Genomic DNA, 24,710 nt, shown 5'->3' on the forward strand with positions numbered 1-24,710 from the left:
GTCTTTTACGCTCCCGGGCAAAAGTACACCAATTTGCAAATAACGAAAACATGTTTACATGTAATGTTCACTGCAGTACTGTATCATAACAATTTTAGGAATCACACAGCATGGAGAAAGGCTTTTTGGCCCATGTTGCCCATGCAAACCAAGATGTCCCTTCTATACTGGACCCACCTGCCTATGTTTGGCCTATGTCCCTCCAAACCTTTCCTATTTATGTACCTGTCCAATTGTCTTTTAAACGTTGTTGTAGTACTTGGCTCAATTTCCCCCCTCTGACAGCTTGTTCCATATACCCCCATTTCAAAAAGAACGCTCGGGTTTAAATTTAAAACGTTACCCTCTCACCGTAAACCTATGTCCTCTGGTTCTTGATTCCCCCACGCTGTGTAAAATACTCTGCGCATCTACCCTATCTATTCCCCTCATGATCTTATACACCTCGATAAAATCATCCCTCATCCTCCTATGCTCCGAGGAATAGATTCCCAGCCTACCCAGCATCTCCCTTTAGCTCAGGCCCCCCAAGTCCTGGCAACATCCTTGTAAATCTTCTCTGCCCTCTTTCCAGCTTAATAACATGTTTCCTGTAGCAGGGTGACCAGAACTGAACATAATACTTCAAATGTGTAGGAAGGAACTACATATGCTGATTTAAATCAAAGTTAGATGCAAAAAGCTGGAGTAACTCAGCGGGACAGGCAGCATCTCTGGAGGGAAGGTATGGGTGACGTTTCAGGTGGAGACCCTTCTTCAGATCCTTCAATATTTCAAATGTGGCCTCACCAATGTCTTGTACAACTAGTAGAAAACTATTAAACATGTTATTTTTAAGTTCATAATTTAATGTTGTGATGTAAATACCATTCGATTCAATTTGCAATATGTCAGGGGGGAAATCTAGAATTATTTGTCAAGCTCTGTTGAATTTCAAGGCATTCCTGTGGCCTGTTTGATTATTCTATCCAACGCTGTCTCAAATAAAGACTCAAAATGCATATCTTGTCTTGCAATCCATCTACCAATTATACACTCAATATTGAGCAGTCATAAAAGGAAGGTCTGATATGTGATATGTCTTCATAGCAAATGTTATGCACTTGATGTAGTTAAATGTTTTTCAATGGATTCAACATATTGATCAAGTGGGAGAAGGGGGCTAAGAATTTGCAAAGAATCTGATAGTTGCAATGTGTTGCTTTGAATGGTTTAACTGAATGGTTTTACTATTTCTGGATTTACTGGCCAATTGGGCTGAGTGTACTTCAGAAGACCTGCATGATTGAATTTATTTAAGAGGACACTGCAACCGTGACCTTTGGGAAAGTCTGTAATTGATTGAATGATAAATAAAATGTATATGGGCAAAGATGCCACTGATTTAATAATTCCCCACTGAACACCTGGACAGTTTAACAGGACTCAGGAACATCATGTGCCACTATTTAAAAACAACTTGTCAGAAATGCAAGAAAGTGCGTAGGAAGGGATTGCAGATGCTGGTTTGAACCGAAGATGGGCAAGGTTTAAAGATGTTGTTATTAAAGTGATTAGCAGGAGCTTGTTGCTGCAATTGGTTTCATGATGTAATCAGATCAAAATAAGTAGGAATAATATGCTTTGGTTCAACCCCATCAGTCTGCCCTCTTAAATTTTGCATATACCTTTCTGAATCTGGTCTCGTATCACCTTCTGTTCAACCATTACTATCATTCAGCTTCAACCTTTAGACAGAACCATGCCCGCCCTCTTGCTGCTACAATCAACACTGTTGTTTATCCATCATCGAGATAGGGGACACCTTGAATTTTCAGCACTCATAAACTGTAGTGAAGTACGTAGCAGCTTTTTGCTAGCACGGAAATTTGGGAGGATCTTAAAAGAAATGACAGTGCAGAAATCGTGGCATTAGAAACTACAATCAAGTAGTTACTATTTTTCTCTTAGTGAATCTCCCACATGCGGTCTCATGCTACTAGACAGGTGCTAGCTGTGCAGGACTCTCTCAGGTTCCAAAATCCAGAATAAGCCAAACTCAAACAGCAGGGATCTGATCAGCTTTCATTTATCTCTGCTGATATATCTAGGGTTTCACAAGGTGGGAATCCTAAGGAGTTATAATGGTTGTTTGTGATTGCACAATGTGAATTTACAAGGGTGTTTTACACAATGTAAGAGAGTTATAGTTGTTATCTTTGAACTACATAAATCTGGGGTCAGCAGCTAGAGTTGCCAACTGTCTCGTATTAGCCGGCACATCCCGTTTATATTGGGCTAAATTGGTTTGTCCCATACAGGACCGCCCTTGTCCCGTATTTGTCTGCTACTACTCGGGTCGAGGGGACTGTCGGGTTGAAGCACCACATCCGGCCCCGCCTTACCCGTCCCGACGTAGTGCAGCCCATGGAGTGCAGCAGCAGCACCTCGCCCATGGCCCCGTCGGTTGGACCTTCGCTTACCGCCGACACCACCACCCCTCCTTCTCATGGCCGATCATCGGTTCATGAGTTGGATGGGATGCTGGACTTTGCATGCAGCAAAACCCAAAGCCCAGCTGGCGGGTCAGCTGAGGAGTTTTAAGGAGGCGCAAAGACCGGCGCCTGGGCCAAAAATCCTCAGCTGGCCTGCCGGCTGGGCTTTGTGCGTAGTCCAGCACGTGGGCCAACTCATCATTCACCCAGCCATGGCCTAGATGGTCAACGAATTGCCGTCGGGAATTTGTCCCTTATTTTGACCTTTTGTCCTTTATTTGGGAGTGAGAAGGTTGGCAATCCAATCAGCAGCTAAAATGTAGGTTTGTGCCAATTACGTTTTCTTGCCTGGAAGGATGAAATATGGATGATGTTGATCCTGTGGGATTAAACATGGGATGCCCAGTTCCTTGCAAGAGCATTCTGTGTCTGGGGAAGATGGGGGTTGGAGGGAAAATGAGATTAACATCTAGATGTCAGCAAAATACAATTGTTGAGAGAATTAAATGCAAAATCTAATTAAAATGCAAAGTAAGATTTGTATTAAAACTACATATTATTCAAGAATCAAGTGCATGATCCTTGTAATAAGTGAGAATTGTTGCTTGTGTTTTGCAGGTTGGCCATGGATACCCATCGTAGTTTTTGGATATTTTTACTGCTACAGCCAAGTAGGAATTGAATATGACAGAGTCAAAAAATAAATGTTCTGGTTATTCTGATATTTCCATTATGAAATCAAAATTGTAGTTGTAACTATGTTTTGTTTTAGTTTAAATTTTTAAGTGCACATTTCTTATAATTAACATTTTGGTTATATTCGCATCTCTCTGTTTGATGTACATTTGAATAAAGTTTTATTCAGTACAGAGAGTATAAACTATTTGATATTTGTAGAATGCTTTTGTGCTCTTTCTTTTTAAATAACTTTTAAAATAGATATTGAAATGATCTTTTAAAATATTTTATTTGATGCTTTCAATTATTTAGGTATCTACATGGCACTCCATCGCATAATATTTTAAGAATATAAGTGAACAAGAGGAATGTCATACAAACTGTTCCATTAATTTTACGAATGTGTGCATCTTTCTGACTCAATACACTAATTTATTTGTGGAGGATTAGGTTTGTGTACACACTGTGAGCTACTTTGTGAGACCCAATTTGGATTAGACATGTGCTTTGTATAGCTAGAGATTAATACAGGTTAGTGGATATGTTAAATCAGAGATACAGTATCTAAAAGTATCTATACAATCTCAAAGAAGATTTGAGGGATGAAATTATTATTATGTTTTAAATCTATTGGAATTAACCTGATAAATATGTGATGCAGAATTGAAATTTCACACCAAAAGTGGGTCAACGATACCGTTATGCTTTGTTATATTTTTTCATTTCACAACAGAAAAATCAGATGAGTTGAGTAATTCTAATTGATCAGGCAGTAAGGATTCTGCTAGGGCTGATTCTCACAAGAATGAGTTAACTCGTGCAGGAGCCAGCCCACCAGCCTGGGCACAGCCTGCAGTCCCCACCTTCTTCAACTTGTTTTTCAGGAGTGGAAATTAAAAACTGCAGGTACAGAATATCTGAAATAAGAACCAAAAATGGCAGAAACACTCAGCAGGTCAGGTAGAATCAAGAAAAAGAGATGATATGTTAGGCTGAAGATCCTTTGTCAGAACTGAGAAAGAGAGATCGTTAATTAGTGTAGGAAGGAACTGCAGATGCTGGTTTACACCGAAGATAGATACACAAAGCTGGAGTAACTCAGCAGGACAGGCAGCATCTCTGGAGAAAAGGAATGGGTGACATTTAACATTAAAACTAACATTAATTAGTTTTAAATGGCAGAGGGGATAGGGAAGGAATGGATAGGACAAATACAGTGTCCCTGTGTCTCTTGTCGGGTGAGGCCATGGTTGCCAGGGTGATAAGCTGTAGATGAAACATTTAAAAGACATGTGGACGTACATGGATGGGAATAGTTTAGACAAGTGCTTCTTAAACTATTTCAGTCATTCACCCTTGAGTCTTTATCACAAAATTTCATTCACCCTCGACTAAATTTCCTTGTTTTTTTTGTTAATTTTCGTCTTATTCTCCCTTGTGTATAATTTTATATATAAATTATTTTGTGACATGAGCAAAAAACATAAATTAACTAATTTCTTAAATGTTTATTTTATTCGCCTTTTTGAACATCCTAAAAATATGTAAAGCCAACTAAGAGTGTAAAAAAAAAGTTTAATTTCCACTAGAGTTGAAAAATCATTCTATTAGAATGATTAAAAAAACATTCCAACATCTAAACACTGGGCTTCAGCCCCATCCTACCCTTTCGGGCTTTGATTACTACAGTTTTTTTCTTGGAAAACTAGTTCAAAATATAGCTAGATTCATGTTGCTTGATGCAAATAAGTGCTGGTAGATTGAAGTACATATATATATATATATATATTATAGTAATATATATATATATATACATATATATATATATATATATAGAGTATATATATTCTAGCAGAAAAGTAGCTAAATTGGCAACACAAAGTAAAGTTACAGTTCAACAGTTGCCCCCGGCGATCCTCCAGTGTTGCCATTTATAGATTTATGATCCCACTAGCTCATCTGGTCTTCCCTAAAAGGTTATATTACAGTAAATTTGGGAAATATCCTGCTACTTTGAAATGAGAAAACCAGAGGTAGAGAGAAAAAAACCATATTAAATTTCCAGCTCCACTGCCATTAAAACCAATAAGAGCTTACTAACCACTTTAATGGCAATGCCTTTTTTAAGTGTAGAAACAAATATATAAATATCTGAATAAATTAAGTCATTCACCCTTCATTCTCCTCTCTAGTTTCATTCACCCCAAAATAATTTCATTCGGCCTTGGATGAACCATTCACCAGTTTAAGAAGCACTGGTTTAGAGGGATATGGGCCAAATGCAGGCAGGTGGGATTAGCATAGATGGGGATCTTGGTTGGCACAGAGAGGTTGGACCAAAGGGCCTGTGTCCGTGCTGTATAACTTTATGAAGTCACCCAGTTGAGTAATAGGATCACCGCACCCCTTTCAAATGACAGTTGAGGGCTGGATATGAAGTGCATCTGAACACATTTCATGTTGGTGTTCTGCTATGAATCCTTGGGTGTTCTGCCATGAATCCTAGGACAGGAGCTGTGGTGGAATGAGAGGTCAGGTACACAATGACCTGACTTCCAGTACTTTTCAGACCTCTGTCTGGCTGAATATACGTGAAAGTGCAAGCATACTAAATGGTAGCCATGTGAAATCTGATGGTACCCTGCAGAAATGTAGTCAGTCAGTCAGCTCATGGTGGCCCATTTTGTTCTGATAACATAAAGGATAGGAACTTACTGTGAGAATTAAACTACTCAGCATTGACCACCTCATATTTCTTCCTATATGCACCACCAAGTTACAGGTTACAGGTTACAGGTTTCTTTAATTGTCATTCAGACCGAAGTCTGAACGAAATTTCGTGCCTGCAGTCATACATACATACAATACAATAAAAAAAACAACAATAAACACATATTAACATCCACCACAGTGAGTCCACCTAGCACCTCCTCACTGTGATGGAGGCAAAAGTCTTAGGTCTGCAGTCTCTTCCCTCCTCTTCTCCCTCTGCGCTGAGGCGATACCCCACCGGGCAATGGTAAATCAGTCCCGCGGCTCAATCACCGCGGCCCGGGGTGGTCGAAGCTGCCGCCCACCAGTCCTGCTGGCGCAGCCGCTGGCTCGCAGCCGAACCCCGGACTCGGGTCACCGCCGCCAGAACGCCGTCCCAGCCACCGGAGCACCGTTCCAGCCCCGAGCCGGACCGCCCTCACGTAAGTTACCGTCTCAGCCTCGCGCCAGTCCGCCCTGACATGGGCGCCGCTCCTCCCTCGGGCTGGGCCGCCCCGACATGGGCCCCGCTCCTCCCGGGCTGGGCCGCCCCGACATGGGCCGCCCCGACATGGGCGCCGCTCCTCCCTCGGGCTGGGCTGCCCCGACATGGGCGCCGCCGCTGGCCACCCCGACATGGGCGCCGCTCCTCCCTTGGGCTGGGCCGCCCCGACATGGGCGCCGCTCCTCCCTCGGGCTGGGAGCGCCGTACCTCCCAGAGCTCGGCCACTCCGACGGGAGCACCGTTCCTCCCTCGTGCTGGCTGCCCTCATGGGGTCGTCACAGCCCCTCACGGAAGCACTGTTCCAGCCCCGAGCCGGACCGTCCTTACGGCAGCGACCTCAGGGTGAGTCCTGGCGAGCTCTGCCTCCTGAGCCTCGAGGTCGCCAGCTCCGCCATTAGGCCTCAGCGCAGACGGAGGCAGAGAAGGGGAATACGACAAAAAAGTCGCATTCCCCCCGCAGGGAGAGACAGCGAACCCTGTTTCAACCCCCACCCCCCCCCCCCCCCCCCCCCCCCCCAAACACACAAACAAACTAAAAACTAGACTAACCAAAACGAAAATATTTCTGCACAAATATGGAAATTCCACATTTACTGACAACTCTTCCTCTTGTCATCTGTGCCAGTGCCAAAGCTTGAACTTGTTACATTTCATCACCTAGGGGGGTGAATCTGCATGTTGAACCTACACTAAATCAGACTAGATGCAGGAATAACAGGTCCACATTTTCCTAAAATATGCTGGCAGCGCCTTTTGTAATCATCTGGAAGTTTGGACCAGTTTCCCAGTATCTATGCTGATAAATGACCCCGATGGACTCAGTGACCTCATTCATTTCATGGAAGGCGATGAATGATGCGTTTCAGGTCATTTACATTTAATGGAATTATCTGAGTTAATTGTTCTAAATACTTTAAATGAAGTACTTTCTAATATTATTAAATTTGAGTATTACTGCGGGACAAACTAAAGTGAATTGGTTTTAACTCGGTTTTCAATACGTGTGAATGTCAGGGAGCCTTTATCCTGTATGTTCAAAGCTGTTGATTGTTTTGACAGTCAGGGGTTTTAGGCTGGAGCTTAATAGACCAATTGGTTTTCATATTTTTGCTGAGAGGGACTGGCCATATTGCAGACCTAGCCATTAGGGAAAATGATAAAACTGGATGCCTCCCAATTTCCATGGAATTTTAAAAAGTGTTATACGTAGTGCAACGATGAATTTGACCTTCAATGGGTTCTGAATATGTTTGATAATTTCAGGATCTCAGACTTTCACCAAGAACGTAGTCATCAGGTTAGGCAGTTACAAAGCCTGGGGCTATGTCCTGGCTGGTTGTCAAAGTCAGTTTTGTAAGTGAGGCTCCTTTGTACCCAGCCATAATGCAGAGCCTTGTCCTTATTAACTGAACATCTTTGGAAACAAGTGAATACCGGCATATCGGGAAAAGATAAATCTCACTTCTGTCGCAGTTCAGCAACAAGTGTGGGCACCTTGTTGTTTCAGTACTATGTATTAGTAAGAAAACATTTGAACTTTAGTTTTTTTCTAATTTTGATTGTACCAAGAATTGCTTTTTGCATTCTTTTCTTTGTCTCTTTCCCTTTCTACATTCGCTGCTCTATACACAATTTGTGTATATGATTTAGTTACATGGACAGGCCAGAATAACTTCAACCCTCAGATTTGCCCCAAAATGTAATATTTAAAGTTAAAAATATTGATAAAAGTAAAATCCCAGCCAGGATCAGCCCATTTACTGTTTATAATTTCTGTATAAATACCCTCTGGTTATTGGAATTTCAGCAGAAGTCTGGTAATGTTGTAAACAGAGTTTCTGGTATACATAACACTGAAGGAAATAATTTTACAGTTGCTCACTGAAAAAAAACATAATTCCAAGAATAATGTATAATATACTTTAGTTTTCTTTGAAGATTGCCATTGATTTCTTATATCTTTCTCTCTCTGTGTCCTGCTCTTTATGTAACACTTTGTGTTCATACATGTTATTGTAAAGTGCTTAGTCAAAAAATTGTGCAGTACCTAAATGATTGTGCTTTGCAAAATAATAATTTTAGTTTAACTAAGGCTATGTTGGTATCATGTGCTGTTAGATTGGAAAGAAAATGTGCCTTGCTCGTAGCCCAGGCAGCAGCATCGACAGTGTGTTATTTGAATTACTCTCAATGAGATGAGCTGATGAGTCTTGAATTTTTGGTAGTCTATAGATGTATCTTTAAACCTACCTGTCAACAAGAGCCAATCCCATCACCTTATCATTTACCCAAATTCCACCCCCCTACCCCCACACCCTCAGCTGCCCCGGTTACCCAATTCGCTTCCCCTCATCCTCGACCCCTCATCACTCTTCCAGTCTTCCCTACTCTGGGTCCCCCAATTTCATTTACACTCCATCCCACCGCATCCCCTTGCATCCACTGTCCCTCCGTGTCTACATTTTGCATCCTGCATTTCCCTTCTTATCAGTTCCCACCATTTACACCCTTTCATCATCTCCTGCTTTCACTCTCCTCTTCCCTCACCTGTCTCATCTGCCAATCAACCCCTTCTTACCTGAATCCACATATCACTCACCATCCCTTCCCCTAACCTCTTCCCACCACCTATCTCTCCTCTACAACTACAGTCTGAAGAAGGGTCCTGACCCAAAACACGTCTCCTTTTCCCTCCACAGATGCTACTTAACCCACCCAATAAGTTCCTCAAAAATGAAGTTACAAGATGGGACACTTCTTGCACTCCCTCCCCCCTGTGGGAACAAAAATAGAGTTCCCCTGGTCCTCACCTTTCAATCCATCAGCAACTACACCCAATAAATCATTCTTCACCTTTTCTGCCACCTTTAATGGGATCCCACCACCAGTCACATCTTCCTCTCCCCACCGTTTTCCATAGAACCACTTGCTTTGCAACCGCTTGGTTCCCTCATCCTTTTCCACCAACCCACCACTCCTCCCCCCGGGCACTTTATCCTGAAATCACAGTGGATGTAACACCTGCCCTTACATTCTCTCAGGAACCCCATTGGCCCTTCCAGGTGTTGCAGAGATTCACATGTACCTCTTCCAATCTTGTTTATTGAATTTGGTGCTTCTGATGTAAAGATGGCCCCATCGGCGAGACCAAGCCTAGGCGAGACAACCGCTTTGCCGAGCAATTATGCTCTGTTCGCCAAGGCCTCATATAGCTCCCAGTTGAAAACCATTTTAACTCCCCTTCCCATACCGACCTTTCTGTATTTGGCACCCTCCATTGCCAGAGTGAGGCTACTTGTAAACTGAAGAATAGCACCTCATATTCCGCATGGGTAGCTTTTAACATAACGGTACGAATATTCAGTTCTCCAGTTTCAAGTAATGCCACCACCCTGATGCGTACACATTTCTGCCATCACCCATTAGCCTGCTTCTTCCCCTCCTGCATGCATTCATTTCTATCCAGGTCTCTTATTCCCCGTTTCTTCTTCCCCCTGTGCCATTCCACCCATATCCTCTCTCTGGCTTTACATTTCACCTCTGGCCTTTGTCACTATGCCCAATCACTCAATCTCACCTGCATCCACCTATCACTTGCCAAGCTTTTTCCTGCCCCCACCTATCTTTTCCAGCGTACTCTCTCTTACTCCATCAGTTTGAAAAAGGGTCCTAACCCGAAACATCATCTGTCCATTCCTTCCACAGATAATGCCTGACACGTTGAGTTCCTCCATCGGTTTGTTGTTTGCTGAAGATCCCAGCATCTGCAGTCTCTTGTGTTTCGAGTAAGATAATATGTTTTTAATTCACCAGAATATTTTGCAATAAAATAATTCTGAAGAAATTAAAGGAAACTTTGATGTATTTAGTCTTTTGCCTGACCTAAAGATGGACGAAAAGGATTTACAATCAGTGAAATCTTTTTGAGTGCTATAAAATTGCTGTAATGTTTAGGTTCCCAGGGAAAAGAGAGAATTTTCCAGATTTTAGTCTCGAGCAATGAATAAGTTGACAACCCTCCCGTTCCTTGTTTCAAATAAGTAACGTGGTCCATTTTAATATACGTACAATCACCATGTTTATAATTTTATACACAAACACAAAGCTTGAATATGTATAAAATATTCTTTATTTTTATAAATAAAGTTTACATTTCTTTATAAATCAGACAATTTGTGCTTAATGTTTCATTTTATTACAGGAATATTGATATGATGTGCATAAATTCTATTCACTGTTGCAAAATCAGTACATATACCACTACTGGCAGCTTTCCTGGCTGACCACAAAAATAGTTCCTAAACTCTTCAGTACATTTGTCATGCTTGTGGGAATATGTGCAGAATTATATTAATGATAAAATCGTAAAGCTGGACTGACTCTAATATTGTTATTTATCTGATGCTTCCTTGATTTGGAAATAAAACAAGTGAAGCACATTCCTACAAAGCTCTAATCCTACTGCAATGTGCAGATCATGCAAAAAATAAACAAATTAAAAACAGCATTTCTTTCTGAGTAATATCAATTTCTTGTCACTTTGAAGGCTGGGTTTGTCCTTCAACTGACATCTTTCACGACTCTCAGATTTTGGGCCTTTTATAGTTAAACATTTTGTATTCTTACCTCATCGGTATTTATTTGACAACCTTGTGCTTTCGTACACAATGTTAATCTGTTTGTGTGAGTTTAAATTGGCTAAATAAGTTCCAATAAGCATATGTGAGCATGTTGTGCTGCTAAAACAGATTCATACAGTATATTGCTAAATTACTGTGTCACCATTTCTGCAGGACAGCAAAAATGTTTATAGCAGCAAGATTAAAACAGAACTAATAACTTTATCATTTTTTTTAATCTCCTAACAAAATAAAAGTAGTCTAAGGTTCTTTGGAAATCAAGTTTTCTTGTAGGAATTCAGGCATTTGACGTAACCTGTTCTTATGAGCCATTGAAAAAGTACACAGAAACAATAAAAAAATTATGCATTTTTTCTATATTTTAAGTTTCTCCTGTGCAGACCAGACTATATTATGTGGTAGCATTTGTTGATTAATTTTATATTGATGGATAAAGGTATCTATAAAAGGTATCTATATGGTCTGATCAACCACGGCTGGGTCGCCTGGGTGAGGGTGTCTGATGTTGAAAGACCCGAACCACCCAATGACCCTAGCTTACATCACTGATGATGTGTTCAGGAGCATCTATCAATGTATTTGTATCAATCACTTGGGAATAATTGCAGTTTGTTGTGCAAAGACAAGAATTATTTTAATTGTTAACTTGTGACAATTAATTAAACTGTTCTTTTTATTTGAGGAATGTTACCTGTATTCTTGGTTTCTTCTGTATACCTCTTCTGTATTCCATTCATTTGTAACTGTCAATTGTGAATGCCTTGGAAAGTTTTTAATGTTGAGCAGAGCCATAGTTTACATCAGTTGTAACAGTAAAATCTGTTAAACATTTTTAAATATCAAGAAAGGAAACTGAAACTATTTATTACTTCCAGCAATCAGAACAGATGTATTAAAATCTTTATTGTTCTCCTTTACTTCAGGATCGGCTCCTCACTCAACAGATGAATGTCGCCTTGTTTCAATTTTGTCTTTCAGGTGTTAAATCTTAGATGTTCTGTTGATCGTACTGTGGAAGAATATCTTCCATCTCTGTACACATTCAGGTCACAACTTGGTTCTTTGTACTAGATTCTTAGGAAATTCAATTGTACACTGAATGATTTCTCCAAACCTGTCCTTGTAAATTATTTACCTTTACACTTATGGTTGCATTCAAGTTCATAGTCTAAGTAGATATGCAATTTTATAACTTTCTCGTGCATTTAGCAGAATAATTCAGGATGCTGCAAAAGCAGCAAGATTCCATGACAACTTTTAGGATATGTAACAGTACAAGGTGGTTTTACGATTGGAGCTGTTTGAGGTTTGTTTCTAGTAAAATTACATTCATAACTGATTGAACATGTATCATTTACTAAACGTTTCCATTTGCCAGTAAGACCCGATTTGACAATGGATTTAAAATAACAATTTATTCACAAATGACATCTGTGAATGAGTCATTTAAATAAGTTTGAATGAACTGCTTAATGCAAAGGTTAGCATGGTTCATATTTGGCTACATTGGATTTGCCAGGATTTGGACTACAGATGTTAATCTACTGGAATCCAGCATGAATATTGTTTGCATGGTCCGAGTTATTATATCACCTCTACTGGAGGAGGAGAAATCATCCAATATTCACAGTTCTGATCATTATTAGTAACTACTGCACAGATTTACATGTACACACAATGAGTACAAACGTGGCTCAATTTTCAAGTTCCTATATTTGAGGTTTACGGTATTATTTATCTACTAGCGATACACGATGCAGCTGTATGGGACAAGATACCGTAGAAACCCTGCGTCTATGGAACCATCTGGTAAAAACCGGTGGCTTCAGAAGGAAAAATTCCATCTGCGTTGTCAGAAAACTGCAAGCAGAAACAGCAGAACAGTAAAAATAAACAAGCCTGTGGCAAAACAAATAACCATTGAAACCTTTGCTCAATTTTTTTTTAAACTCTTCAATTTAAGTTGCTTAAATGAAAATTGAAATGAATATGGAGCAAAGCTGCACGCATGATTAAGTGTGATCTTAGTTATTACAAAAAAAGTTAGACATATTTCTGCTGTATAAAGTCAATGAAATAGATGTAATGTAAAGGGCATTATGTTCTAAGGTCTAAGAAACAAGGTAAACGTTGGTAAATAATAAATATAATGGAATATAGTGCAGATCTGTATAAATCCCTATATTTTCTTTTGATTACACTCATGAAGCAGATGGCTGTCACATTAAGCAGGAAAACAAAGAATTCAGCATTTTCCTAATTAATTTCCAAAAAAATGTGGCATTTACCTTTGTGATAAGATGTGAACCGCCAGTCTGTCAAAGATATTTTTAGATTGTGTGTTCATTATTTCAGTACTTTTAAACTGATCACCATACATTCACCAGCATATCAGTAAAATCAGTAGTATTTTTAGTCTTCATTCTGTAACTGTGGCATTTATACACATAGATATGTATATGACTCCAAGGAAAGTCAGGGAAAAAAACTTGATTACGTCCCACTATTGCAGCGAAGAGCTCATTGTCAAATAGGACAAAGCTAGTTACAGTTTCACCTGGATTTTCCAATTGCAGTTTATACTTTTATTAATGTTAAGATTGGTTCAGTTAGAACTGCTGATCTTCTTTATCAGATTCTGGGGTTGTGGGCCTTGATATTTCAAATATTTCCTGTGGTGAATGTGTGGTTCTTGAATTTAATATCCTCAGTATTTCTGAAAGTTGTTTCTCAATATTAGTTATCTTGTTATTAAGTGATTTTAAGTCTTGTTTCAGCTCATTCTTTACATCGAATATGGTGGCTTGAAGTGTTTGTTCAGGAATTGGATAAAAAGTGTGCTTTGCCTCTGTAAGCACAGGACTTTGGTCCAGAGGACTCCGTGCTTCCCCTGCATTGTCTAATCTCAAATCACTCTTTGTGATGCCACTGTCAAACGAGTCTGTTTTTTTCAAAGACACCTCTTCAAGGGGTTTAGTTCTTTCTGGCAACGTTTCCATGGATTCTGCTTTGGACACTTTATTCCAGTCTTCTGCTTTAGAAGTAGAATCTTTAAATTTTGACCAACCCTTTCGCTTACTGGATTCTCCAGATTGCCTTGTAATTGTAAATTGCTCAGATGTTGGAGCTTGCAATTTATCTTGATCTGATGTCTCTGTTGTGGCTCTAACCACTTGTGAAGGTATTGGAGTTGCAGGGCTTTCTGTGACTGTAACTACACTGGTAGTTGCTGCTTCCTCTATTGCAGGACTTTGTAATTGTGCAGGACCTCTCTCCATATCATCGACCTCCTTTAATCGTTCAGCTGCCATACGAGCCTCTCTCTGCTGTCTAAACCTTTGGAAAAGTCTGCGTACTGGATGATCTGGAGGTAGGTTTAATGGTGCCTCATTCTTTCTTCTCATCATTTCTTCCTCCTCACGCTTCACATCACTAATTTTTCGGAACACAATCTATATCAGTGAAAAGATTACAAAATATAATTAATAGTTCCATTGTAGTGTACACACAGGTACACCACCCATTACTTTAACCATAGTTGCATTATTGCTACTACAAAGCAAATTGTTTACAAATAGCATCCTGCTTTACAAAAGAAAATGCTTAAAAGATCGCATATGATTTATAATTTTACCAAAAAGGTTGATGTTCTCCTTGAACTAAAATGCAAGGAATTTGATTCCCCTTCCCCCTTCCCCATCCCAGTTCTCCCACCAGTCTTACTGTCTCCGACTACATTCTATATCAGTCCTGCACACTCCACTGACATCAGTCTGAAGAAGGGTCTTGACCCGCAACATCACCCATTACTCCAACAATTTCTGTCTACCACCAGACATTTACTGATGGGCCATGGCAGTCAACCCATATGCCATTAAGACATTTTAAAAGAAAGCAAGGTAAGTAAGCTAAACCCTTATTTACGCTCAAACTAGCAAGGTAAGGGATTTCCAATGTTTTCAGCAAAAAAATGCATATGGGGCAAATTTGAAATAAACACAGGCAGTGCTGGAAATACACAGCAGGTCAGGCAGTACATGTGATGGGAAAAGATCATTAACCTGAAATGTTGACTTTGCCTCTCCACAAATACTGTCCGATTTGTGTATTCTTTGCAATTTTTGTTTTATTTCAGTATCATAAAATCATTCAATTTGTTTCTTAGTACATCAGGTAGGATTTTCATCAGGCATAATTTTTATGACCAAACTGCAGTTTCAGCTTTAAAACATTCCCTATGACGTGAACTGACAGAGGGCATTAGACTGGCAGCGTATTTATTTAAATTTATTCTACTCCCACGATCTTCCTATGACTAATAAAGTTTAACCCATGCAATTTCTTCCTCTGCAGCAGTATGCTATTAATTATAGGTGCCTTGTAAAGCTGAACCATGTTTAAAATACAAATCTCGGTTCCTGTTACTGACCTTCAGCATTGCAATAGCTTATTGTTAAGATGAAATACACGTCAAGAAGAAATAAATACATTGCTAGTGAATAGGGTAGCAAATTCAGGGCACTTGTACAATGTAAAAAACATAGACCTTTACTCCTGCACATCTTAGGAAAACAAAATTCTTGCAATGTGATGAATAATAATTGTGAAATGATCAAGTTGAATATAATGAAGATTTAACAGAGTAAGCTTTATTCCTTGCAATGTTACAACTCTTATCAAAAACTATTAATTATATTGATTTTAAATTATCTCACTCTCACATTCAACATTAGTCTATTATATCCGGAGTAGAATGTTTGTAAACCAATTAGTTTATATTATATTAATATGTTTCCATTGTCAAATGTTAGTAAAAACTTACAGTCTAATGTTAGCATTAAGACAAAATAATGAGCATTTTCGTAAACTATTGGTTTCACATTTATTTGTCATTTCACCACAAAGTAAAATCCAATCAAAGACTAAATGGTAGCACACTATAAATTAAATAGGTATAAAAAGGACTATTCCAATATTGGTCAATTTCAACAGAATTTAATACTGCAGTTTACACAATGACTGAGAGAATTTAGAGCTGTAAACAATATTTGATGTTGCCAAAAGAATATATCTCCCTTCCTAACAAAGCCGGTAAAGGCTCAATGTGACAGGAACAATGTTCTGACAATCTAAAAAATACTTGGAACAGAGAACATCAAATGTATCTGAAAATCTCAGTTATTGACCCTGTCATTTTCATTCATTTTGACAGCAGTGGATGTGAGGCACCAGAATAAGCCACACGGTGAGGGGAGTTTGCGATTCTGAGATTAAAAAAGGCTCCCTTCCTGAAATTATTTTAATGTGATTGGCCAAGTTTCTCAGTATTCTTTGAAAGTTAACAGATGAATGAAGCTGGCAAGTGCATTTTAATCAAACAGTTTGCAGGGCCAGAAGGAGCAAGATTGACATTTACATCCCAACACCACTACCCTCCATCAACTGACCAACCATTTCTCCTTCCATTTTGTCTTCTCTGAATAGAATAGAATAGTTTCTTTATTGTCATTGTAACATGAACCATGTACAACGAAATTTAAAAATGTCAGCCAGTCAGTGCACCATTCAAACATTTCTAAAAGCTAACGATACATACAAGGTAAAATATTAAAAGATAAACAACTAAAATAAATATCACGAAAATATCACACATAAACACCCAACCCTCCATCCTTCTGTCGATTTCACAGTGTACCACAGTCCCTTAGTATGTCTCGCCCCTGCGTTCCTGCGTTCCAATTTCTCCTTCCATTTTGTCCTCTCTGCTTCCCTCCTGATGTCAGTCTGTCATACACAAATACATATTGTTTTCTGGATCTCCATATTTTTGCGTATAAAACCCATCTATGCCACACCCCAGCTCTCTCAATATTTTTCTGGCTGCTGCAGATTTCAGACACAGCCTTTAGCTGGACAACCTGTATACTAAGCAAGGAATAGTGTATAAGAACAACAATGATATCTTGCCATCAAATGTGGCAGGGTTGCATGTTTCCATCAGCAGATTTGTTCACACATTTAATCCAACAACGCAATTAGATTTTAGTTTTATACTGGAAATTCTCAAAAGATTCAGTAACACTGGTTAAACACATCTGTGATAAGCACTTCCTCTCTGCACCTTTATACCTTTAAACCAGAGGTTGCCCCGCAGTTATACAATCACTGAAATGTCACATCCACTGCTGTAATAATTATCTCTTTGCAAATGGAATATTGGAATTCCATCAAGGCATGGGCAACTACAAATAAACCATTGATTAAATTTGTATGCAATACGCCAGTGATAGTTGTCATCATGGGTACCACCAGTAGTTCATACTCCACGGCTGCCTAATAATGGTGAGAGTAGTAACAACTATGTGTAGGAAGGAACTGCAGATGCTGGTTTAAACTGAAGATAGACAAAACATGCTGGAATAACTCAGCAGGACTCAGTTTGAAAAAGGATCTCAACCCGAAACGTCACCCATTCCTTCTCTCCAGAGATGCTGCCTGTCCCATTGCGTTACTCCAGCATTTTGTGTCTACCTTATAGTAACAACTGGTTTGTGTATCGAGATATCTACTTAATTTCCAAGTTGAATTATTTCAACCTTTCTAGTACAGACTGCTTTGTTTAAATCCAGGCAATTTAGTTGCTGCGAGAACATTAACCTCTGGATTGTTTGTGGCACTGAGGTTAGGGGTGATAGAGAAAGAGAAAGGACCATGAAGTTCGGCCTGGCACCTTAGGCTTTACAAAGAGCATTGCACTTGTGTCCTGAAATTGCACACAATCAAGCAAGCATTGTTTGCAAATTAAAAGTCCAATTTACCATGGCAACCTGCCGCGTTTTAGCCTGGTGATTTATTGCTCCGACAAAATACTAAACATTTTCAAGCAAGACAGACAAAAATCCAAATCCACTTACCAAATATTTGGATTATGTTTCTCCCAATCTATTTTCTTTGATAACCTTCTGTGTACACAGAGTTATTTTGTCTTGATTTTATCTGCTTTGATGAATCCATTTTCCAAAAAGAGCTTCTGAAAAATCCTCCTTTATCTTTCAGGTACTTCCACATAATGTTGCCTGAATCAACCCTTGATTGTATACTTGCCTTGAAGGGAGTACAAAGATGATTGCCTCTGCTATCATCCCCTCTCATGATAACAAGGTTCCTCATCTTCAATTCCCACTTCATCCTCAGTCACTTGGACATTATTTAGTACATTCATCCTCCATTCCCATTTCTTTTCTGCTAACCAAGTTGTAGCAGCCATTTAGCTTAACTCAGTATAACTATAACCAGTTACTTTTAAATTTTATCTGCCTGTAATTATGCGGGTGGGATTTATCACGTAGTCAGAGGCGTGTTTGAGGCTGGGATTTTCACGCAGACGCGCTACTGGTTTTTAGTTTTAGTTTTGAAGAAGCCTGTGGAAGGCACAGCTTTCAACCATGCACGAGTTTGACTACGAGTAAGATCAAAATGTACTTAAACAAGAAGAAGTTTGGATGAATATCTTACTGTTTTTACTATGACTATAAAGAAACTATTAATTAAGAGACTGTGTTTTGAAGATTTATCTTTCGACGGCATTGAATGTCTCGTGGAGAGCTCGTGGATGCGTAACAAAACTATCTCCTTACCCGTCTTCAATTATAGTGGCTAGAGGATAGATTCCTTCAACAATGTAATAATCTGCCATTACGCAAGTGGACCATTAGATTTTAATGAAAGAATAACATTATTGTTTCTTCTAACCAACCAGAAAAGGTTTTTGCATTGAGCAACAGATCTGACCAGTAAATCTACTGGAGGGACACAGTGCATCTAGAATGGGAAGGATCGTACCAGGATGTGACATTATCATTTGTATGGGTGTGAGGAAGGAAGCAATTGCATGGCAGGGGCTCAAACTCCATTTTGGATTGGAGGTCAACCAGCCTAGTAAAAAAAAGAGATTGGTTCCAGGGCCATAGGAAAACTACAACAGAGGAAATCGCCAGTTAGCCCATCTATCCTTGGAAAACCAATCTAGCCTTGTCCACACTTTCTATCCATTGCCCTGCAATTTAGAGGGCAAAGTGAAAGGCATGAGTTTTATTTATTTTGTTGTGCTTTAATATTTGAATTACTTTTCATTTGCTTTATAAAGGTTTTAATTTATTTTCTAATTATTTACTTCAAATTTGATATACTTTAAATTATTGTTTATTCTAAACCAACCAGAAAAGATTATTTTTGTATTGATCAGGGTTGCTCGGTGCACATCGGTAGAGTTGCTGCCTTACTGCGCTCGCAGCGCCAGAGATCCGGGTTCGATCCTGACTACGGGTGGTGTCTGTACGGAGTTTGTACATTCTCCGAGTGTCTGCGTGGATTTCTCGAGATCTTCGGTTTCCTCCCACATTCCAAAGATCTACAGGTTTGTAGGTTAATTGATTTGGTGTAACTTGTCCCTGTGTGTGTAGGATAGTGTTAGCGTGCGGGGATTGCTGGTCGGCGCAGACTCGGTGGGCCGAAGGGCCTGTTTCCACGCTGTATCTCTAAACTAAACTAAACTAAATGTCTTTGTTTCAGAGCTAGCCCAAATAAAGGTGAGCAAGGAACGTGATTATCACTTGAGAACATGGATAGGTGGCATTTCGGAACCCTTCAATGATTTCATGCAGCACCATTTGGCCCATGATATTTTATTTCCGAACTCTTTATTATTTCACCCCTTAAATGTCTTTTCACTCCCTATTAAGATGGTCGTTTATATCTTTCAAAAGGTTACTGCTACACCATTAAAAAGATGAATTGTCATTTAACGCATCAATTAATTTTCTAACTTTTACTATTATATTTCTAGTTTATTCATAGCCTACCTCTGATTTTTCAGTTATCATAAATAAAATGTTAACCTATCATCTGTCATTACATTGCAGACACAATTACTGTATACTTTCCATCAGATTTTTAGCATTTGCAGTCTTTTGATGAGATACCATGTAAGGCAGTGGTTCTTAACCTTTTTGGCACCAGTACGCGCATACGTGAACAAAATCTGTATGTGGTATGTACCTTTGTTAGGATCCTAAAGATGGGCTCAACAAATTGATATGTTATTTGTGTCCCCTTCATGACCCTGGCAAAGCCCCAAACGACCCCCATAAGGGGTCACGACCCCCAGGTTAAGAACCACTGATGTAAGGGTTAGCCAAAAAGTATTTGACATGAAGAGTTGTAAAATCCCACCGCATTAGGTAAATTGCATGGGGTTAGGGGTAATATATTCACATGGGAATAGGTAACTAATATAAAACTTAACTGGGATAAATTTTGTTTTATTTCAGAATGGCAATCATTGCTGGGGCTTCAACTAACGATGACTTGGATGTTATAAAATTTGCCAAAGAGACAAACGTAGGTGAGTTAGTAAGATTGGTATTATGACAATGCTTTCTTAGTTTCACATGTACTGAGAAAGACTTAAGAACTTTGTTTTGTGTGCTATCCAGGCAGATCAGCTATAAAGGGGCTGTCCCACTGCGGCGACCTAATCCGCGAGTTTAGAAGAGTGTCTTCGACCTTCAAGCTCGAGGGCCCTCGTCTGGAAAACCTCGAGCTGGATCGGCCGACTACACACACATTGCAAAGGCGGGGGCCAGTGAAAGCGGAGAGCGCTGTCTGAAATTCAGACCCGCGATGAAGAGGAAGGTAAAAGACGGCTGCACGAGGGGGGGAGAGAAGGGGGGGAGACGGAGTGGAGACACTTTTAAGAAGTATAATAAAGTTTAACGGGCATTTTACCTACCGATCGGTATTCCTTGAAAACTCCAATGAGCCAATCAAAATGCCCGGTCAGTGAAGGAGATTGCCTATGGCTGCTTTCGACTGCCTGTAACTAAATGGTGACCCCACTCCCCTCCACTATGAGTTAAAAAGAAATATGCCGACCAAATTTACTCACGGAAAATTGCTGAGGCCATGAGTAACCGGGAACTTCCCTCGAGCATGAAGGGGAGTTCCAGTGACCTCATTGGATCTCTGAGGACCATGTGTCGACCATGCTGTGAGTTTGAGTCAAGGGCAAACTCGTCTAAACTCGCAGATTAGGTCGCTGCAGTGGGACAGCCGCTTTACTACAGAGAAAGTGCAGATTAAACGTTGTGAGGAGGCCAGAAAATGCCTGCAAAGGGATAGCAGGGGGCAACAAGTTGCCAAATGGATTATTATAATGGGGATGAGATGCACGATTAAAAAGCAAATTATTAAACAGATTGAGTAATCAAAATGTTGGGTTAAAAAGGTATCCGGGGTTCTAGATTGTGAAACACGTGAAGTGGTACAGGAATCAATTAGAAAGGCTAATAAAATATCAGTCTTCATTATACTGGTTCTGGGGTATTAATAGGGAAATATTGATACAAATTAGCAGGGTGCGGGTGACATTGCACCTGGAGTATTGTGTGTAGTTTTAATCTCCATAAAGAAAGATGTACTTGCATTAGAGGCAGTGCGGAGACGGTTCACCAAGGTAGCTTCCTGAGATGATGGGGCTGGTGTATAAAGAAAAACTATCAGGTTGAGTGCATTAGGGTTAGGACTCAATGTAGTATAAAAAAAGTGGTGTGATTTTATTGGGACATGTAAGATTCAATGAGCAATTAATAAGTGGGTGCTGAAAAAATGTTACCCCGAGCTGGAGTTATCTAGACAGATGGTCATAGTTTCAAACAGAAATAAAGGAACATTTCTTCTCTGATGTTTGTGGAACTTTGGAATTCTCCTACCAAGTGTCATTCACCATTCTTGTTATTTTTATATGCCTTTTTATTCTAAGTGTAATGAACAGCAACTACTCAATTTTTTCATCTTGTACTTCCAAAGGCTTTGGGTCTAGTGAACTAAGGTGCAGGATCTCATTCAACTACAGAACGCAATGAGTAAGTTTAAATAACAATGGTGGCTCATAAGCAATATTTGTATTTAATGCAATAAAAGGAGAACAACAGAAGAACACAGCAGATCAGGTGGTATTTGTGGAGGGAAATGGATAACCGATTGGAAGAATTAAGGGGAAGTGGCCAATATAATGAGGTGTGGCAAGAGCTCACAAGCAATAGATGGATACAGGTGAGGAGTTGTTGAGAGTTGGTCTTCCCAGTGGAGGGAAGGGTGGAGATGACAGCAGAGGCTGTGAAGAGATCAGTGGAGAATAAATGCTGCAGATTCTGGAATCGGATAGGAAAGGAAGAATGGAATTGAATGATGGGGGTGACAAATGGGGGCCGAGGGAGGAGTGGGGGTACAATGAGGGCTTTTCTCTGGCACTGGAGAAGGTGGAGGACAGACAAGTCAGTGTGGGACTTGTCTGACCTTGGACAGGGCAAGACAATTCCCACATTATTTATTCATGAGCAGGAAATTTCAGGAATTAAAGCCCCTGTCCCACTTAGGCAATTTTTTTGGCGACTACAGGCGACTAGGCTGTCACCATATGGTCGCTGGGTGATGCCTGTATGGTCGTGAGTAATCTCCTCAAGTCACCTAAAGAGTCGTAACGGTTTTCTGGTCGCCGCTGGATTTTGAAATGTTCAAAACTTTTCGGTGACTGTGGGCTTGGCGTAGCTTGACGTAGCTTGTCGTCTCCTGTCGTAGGTTGTCGCCAGGTGACGTTGGTTGTTGCCGGGTGCTGACTTCGGTGAATTCCATTGGCGACTACCCACGTCAAACGGCAACAGGTAACGGCGACTGAATTGTCTACAGTTGTTGTCGACAGGGTCATTGCTTGTCGTAGCTTGTCGTGGGTGGACGTAGGTTGACTTCGGTTGTCGTAGGTTGTCGCTTGTGTGGTCGTAGGTTGTCGTAGGTGTGGTTGTAGATGGACGTCCTAATGGGTCGCCGGTTGTCGGTAGCTTGCCGTAGCTTGACATTGACTAGGTAGTAGGTTGTCATAGACATTGTCGTGGGGGGGGGTCTAATGTGACAGTCGCCGGCATTCGGTGAAAAAATCGCCTAAGTGGGACAGGCCCTTAAATAGGTAACGATGAAGGAATTCCAATGTTTTTCAGTGTCTGGACAGTGAGTGACTTGGATGGGGAATTTGATGGCATTCCCATTCACCATCTGTTATTGTACAACTTGAAGATAGATGTCACAAGTTTTACTGGGGCATTGTGTTGCGTTGAAATAGCCAAGAGGACTAACTGCAGTGCATTTTGTGCATGGCACACCCCTCATGGAGGGGATGTATGGTAATCAAATAGGCAACTTTGCCCCAGTTGATATTGAGATTGACAATTATTGGGGCTGTGTTCATCTTGGCATTGGCAGAGAATTCCATCGCAATCCTGACTGATGGTGGAAGACCATTGGTGAACAAAGAGATGGGAGATGTGGTAGAGGTTACCCAGTCTCTGATCCACCTCTTCCCAGAGGCCATTAGGACTGCAAACTCCTATCTCACCAGGGACTAACTTTACTGTACCACTCTACTGCTATGAAAAAAAATCTAATTTTGGACTCTGAGCCAACACCCTATTTGCTTCGCTCCACAGATGCTGCTGCACCCACTGAGTTTCTTCAGCATTTTTGTGTACCAAATAAGACTGGTCTGATACCATTTGAATGAACAGAAAATGGTTAATTAATGGTTAAAATATTTAAGTTTTAAACTGCTATCAATTTTCGTTAATTAAAATATAATTGGGTTCCAAGAGTCAAAGGAAAGAAATTAATTGTATCCCCCACTAGGAATCTCCACTAGTCAGTCCTGCTTGTGAATTAATTGAGACATCAAGTGGAATAACATTTGTACTCGCTAATTATTGGCATTTCTGGTGCAAATTGTGTTCAAGTGTGAAAATTGTGGCTCCATTATGAAAAGTTTATCTTTATTATCTTTGCCAAGTTTTCATTCAAGCTTATGTTCAGACATCACATTGGGCAAAATATACGATTGTTAGAAATGTGTTATTCAATATTTGCTGTATTAATCAATATATATATATATCAAAAATTACCATTTAAAATTACATTGTCATTTCTATTTAAACTGATTTATAATGAATGAAAATGCCTGTTTAAAAAATACAACTATTTTCTTGTTAGATTGTAGTTCAATAGTTTCTGACAAGATTTAACAAAAATTAATTCTGTTTTGAAAACATCCTTTTAATGTCCATTCTTCAATGGTTCTGGTTTAATTTCTGGAGCGTCGGCAAAGACCCACAGCAATCTAAACTAGCAGAAACCTCCAGTGATGATTAATTTATGCTGGAAGCACTATTATTGTTGTTAGGGACGGTTTCCAGCTTGATATAATTAAAACCAAACTAAAGGATTGCAAATGCTTGAATTGTGCCATAGGTAACTTTGCTTAGAATTCCTTGCTCTCTTCATGTCAATATTAGAAAGCTATACCAACATGAAGTTGTAATTAAACAGAATGACCAGGCGAATGTGTAAATCGCAATACTTGTATAGTATGTTTCAGGATGACTTCATGTTATGATCCGACTTTATAAGCAGACTTTGGAAGTACAATATTGAAGAAAAAACTGCAGATGCTGGAAAAATCGAAGGTAGACAAAAATGTTGGAGAAACTCAGCATCTATGGAGAGAAGGAATTGGCGATATTTCGGGTCGTGACCCTTCTTCAGACTGATATCGGGGGGGAGGGT

General features: G+C 39.9%; 2 protein-coding genes across 2 annotated transcripts in view; one reads left to right on the forward strand and one right to left on the reverse strand.

The window, feature by feature from the left end:
• hhat (hedgehog acyltransferase) overlaps positions 1-3,339 on the forward strand; it is a 170,483-nt gene extending 167,144 nt beyond the window's left edge. The window contains exon 11 of the mRNA XM_055640018.1: positions 3,093-3,339. Within this exon, the coding sequence (XP_055495993.1) occupies positions 3,093-3,178 (86 nt within the window). The 3' untranslated portion in view covers positions 3,179-3,339. The remainder of the gene's footprint in view (positions 1-3,092) is intronic.
• Positions 3,340-12,430: 9,091 nt separating this feature from the next.
• Positions 12,431-24,710, reverse strand: part of kcnh1a (potassium voltage-gated channel, subfamily H (eag-related), member 1a) — a 201,243-nt gene continuing 188,963 nt past the window's right edge. Inside the window, exon 11 of the mRNA XM_055639701.1 lies at positions 12,431-14,500. Within this exon, the coding sequence (XP_055495676.1) occupies positions 13,658-14,500 (843 nt within the window). The 3' untranslated portion in view covers positions 12,431-13,657. The remainder of the gene's footprint in view (positions 14,501-24,710) is intronic.

Source organism: Leucoraja erinacea, chromosome 8, assembly GCF_028641065.1.
Source record: "Leucoraja erinacea ecotype New England chromosome 8, Leri_hhj_1, whole genome shotgun sequence".
NCBI classification, from domain to species: domain Eukaryota; kingdom Metazoa; phylum Chordata; class Chondrichthyes; order Rajiformes; family Rajidae; genus Leucoraja; species Leucoraja erinaceus.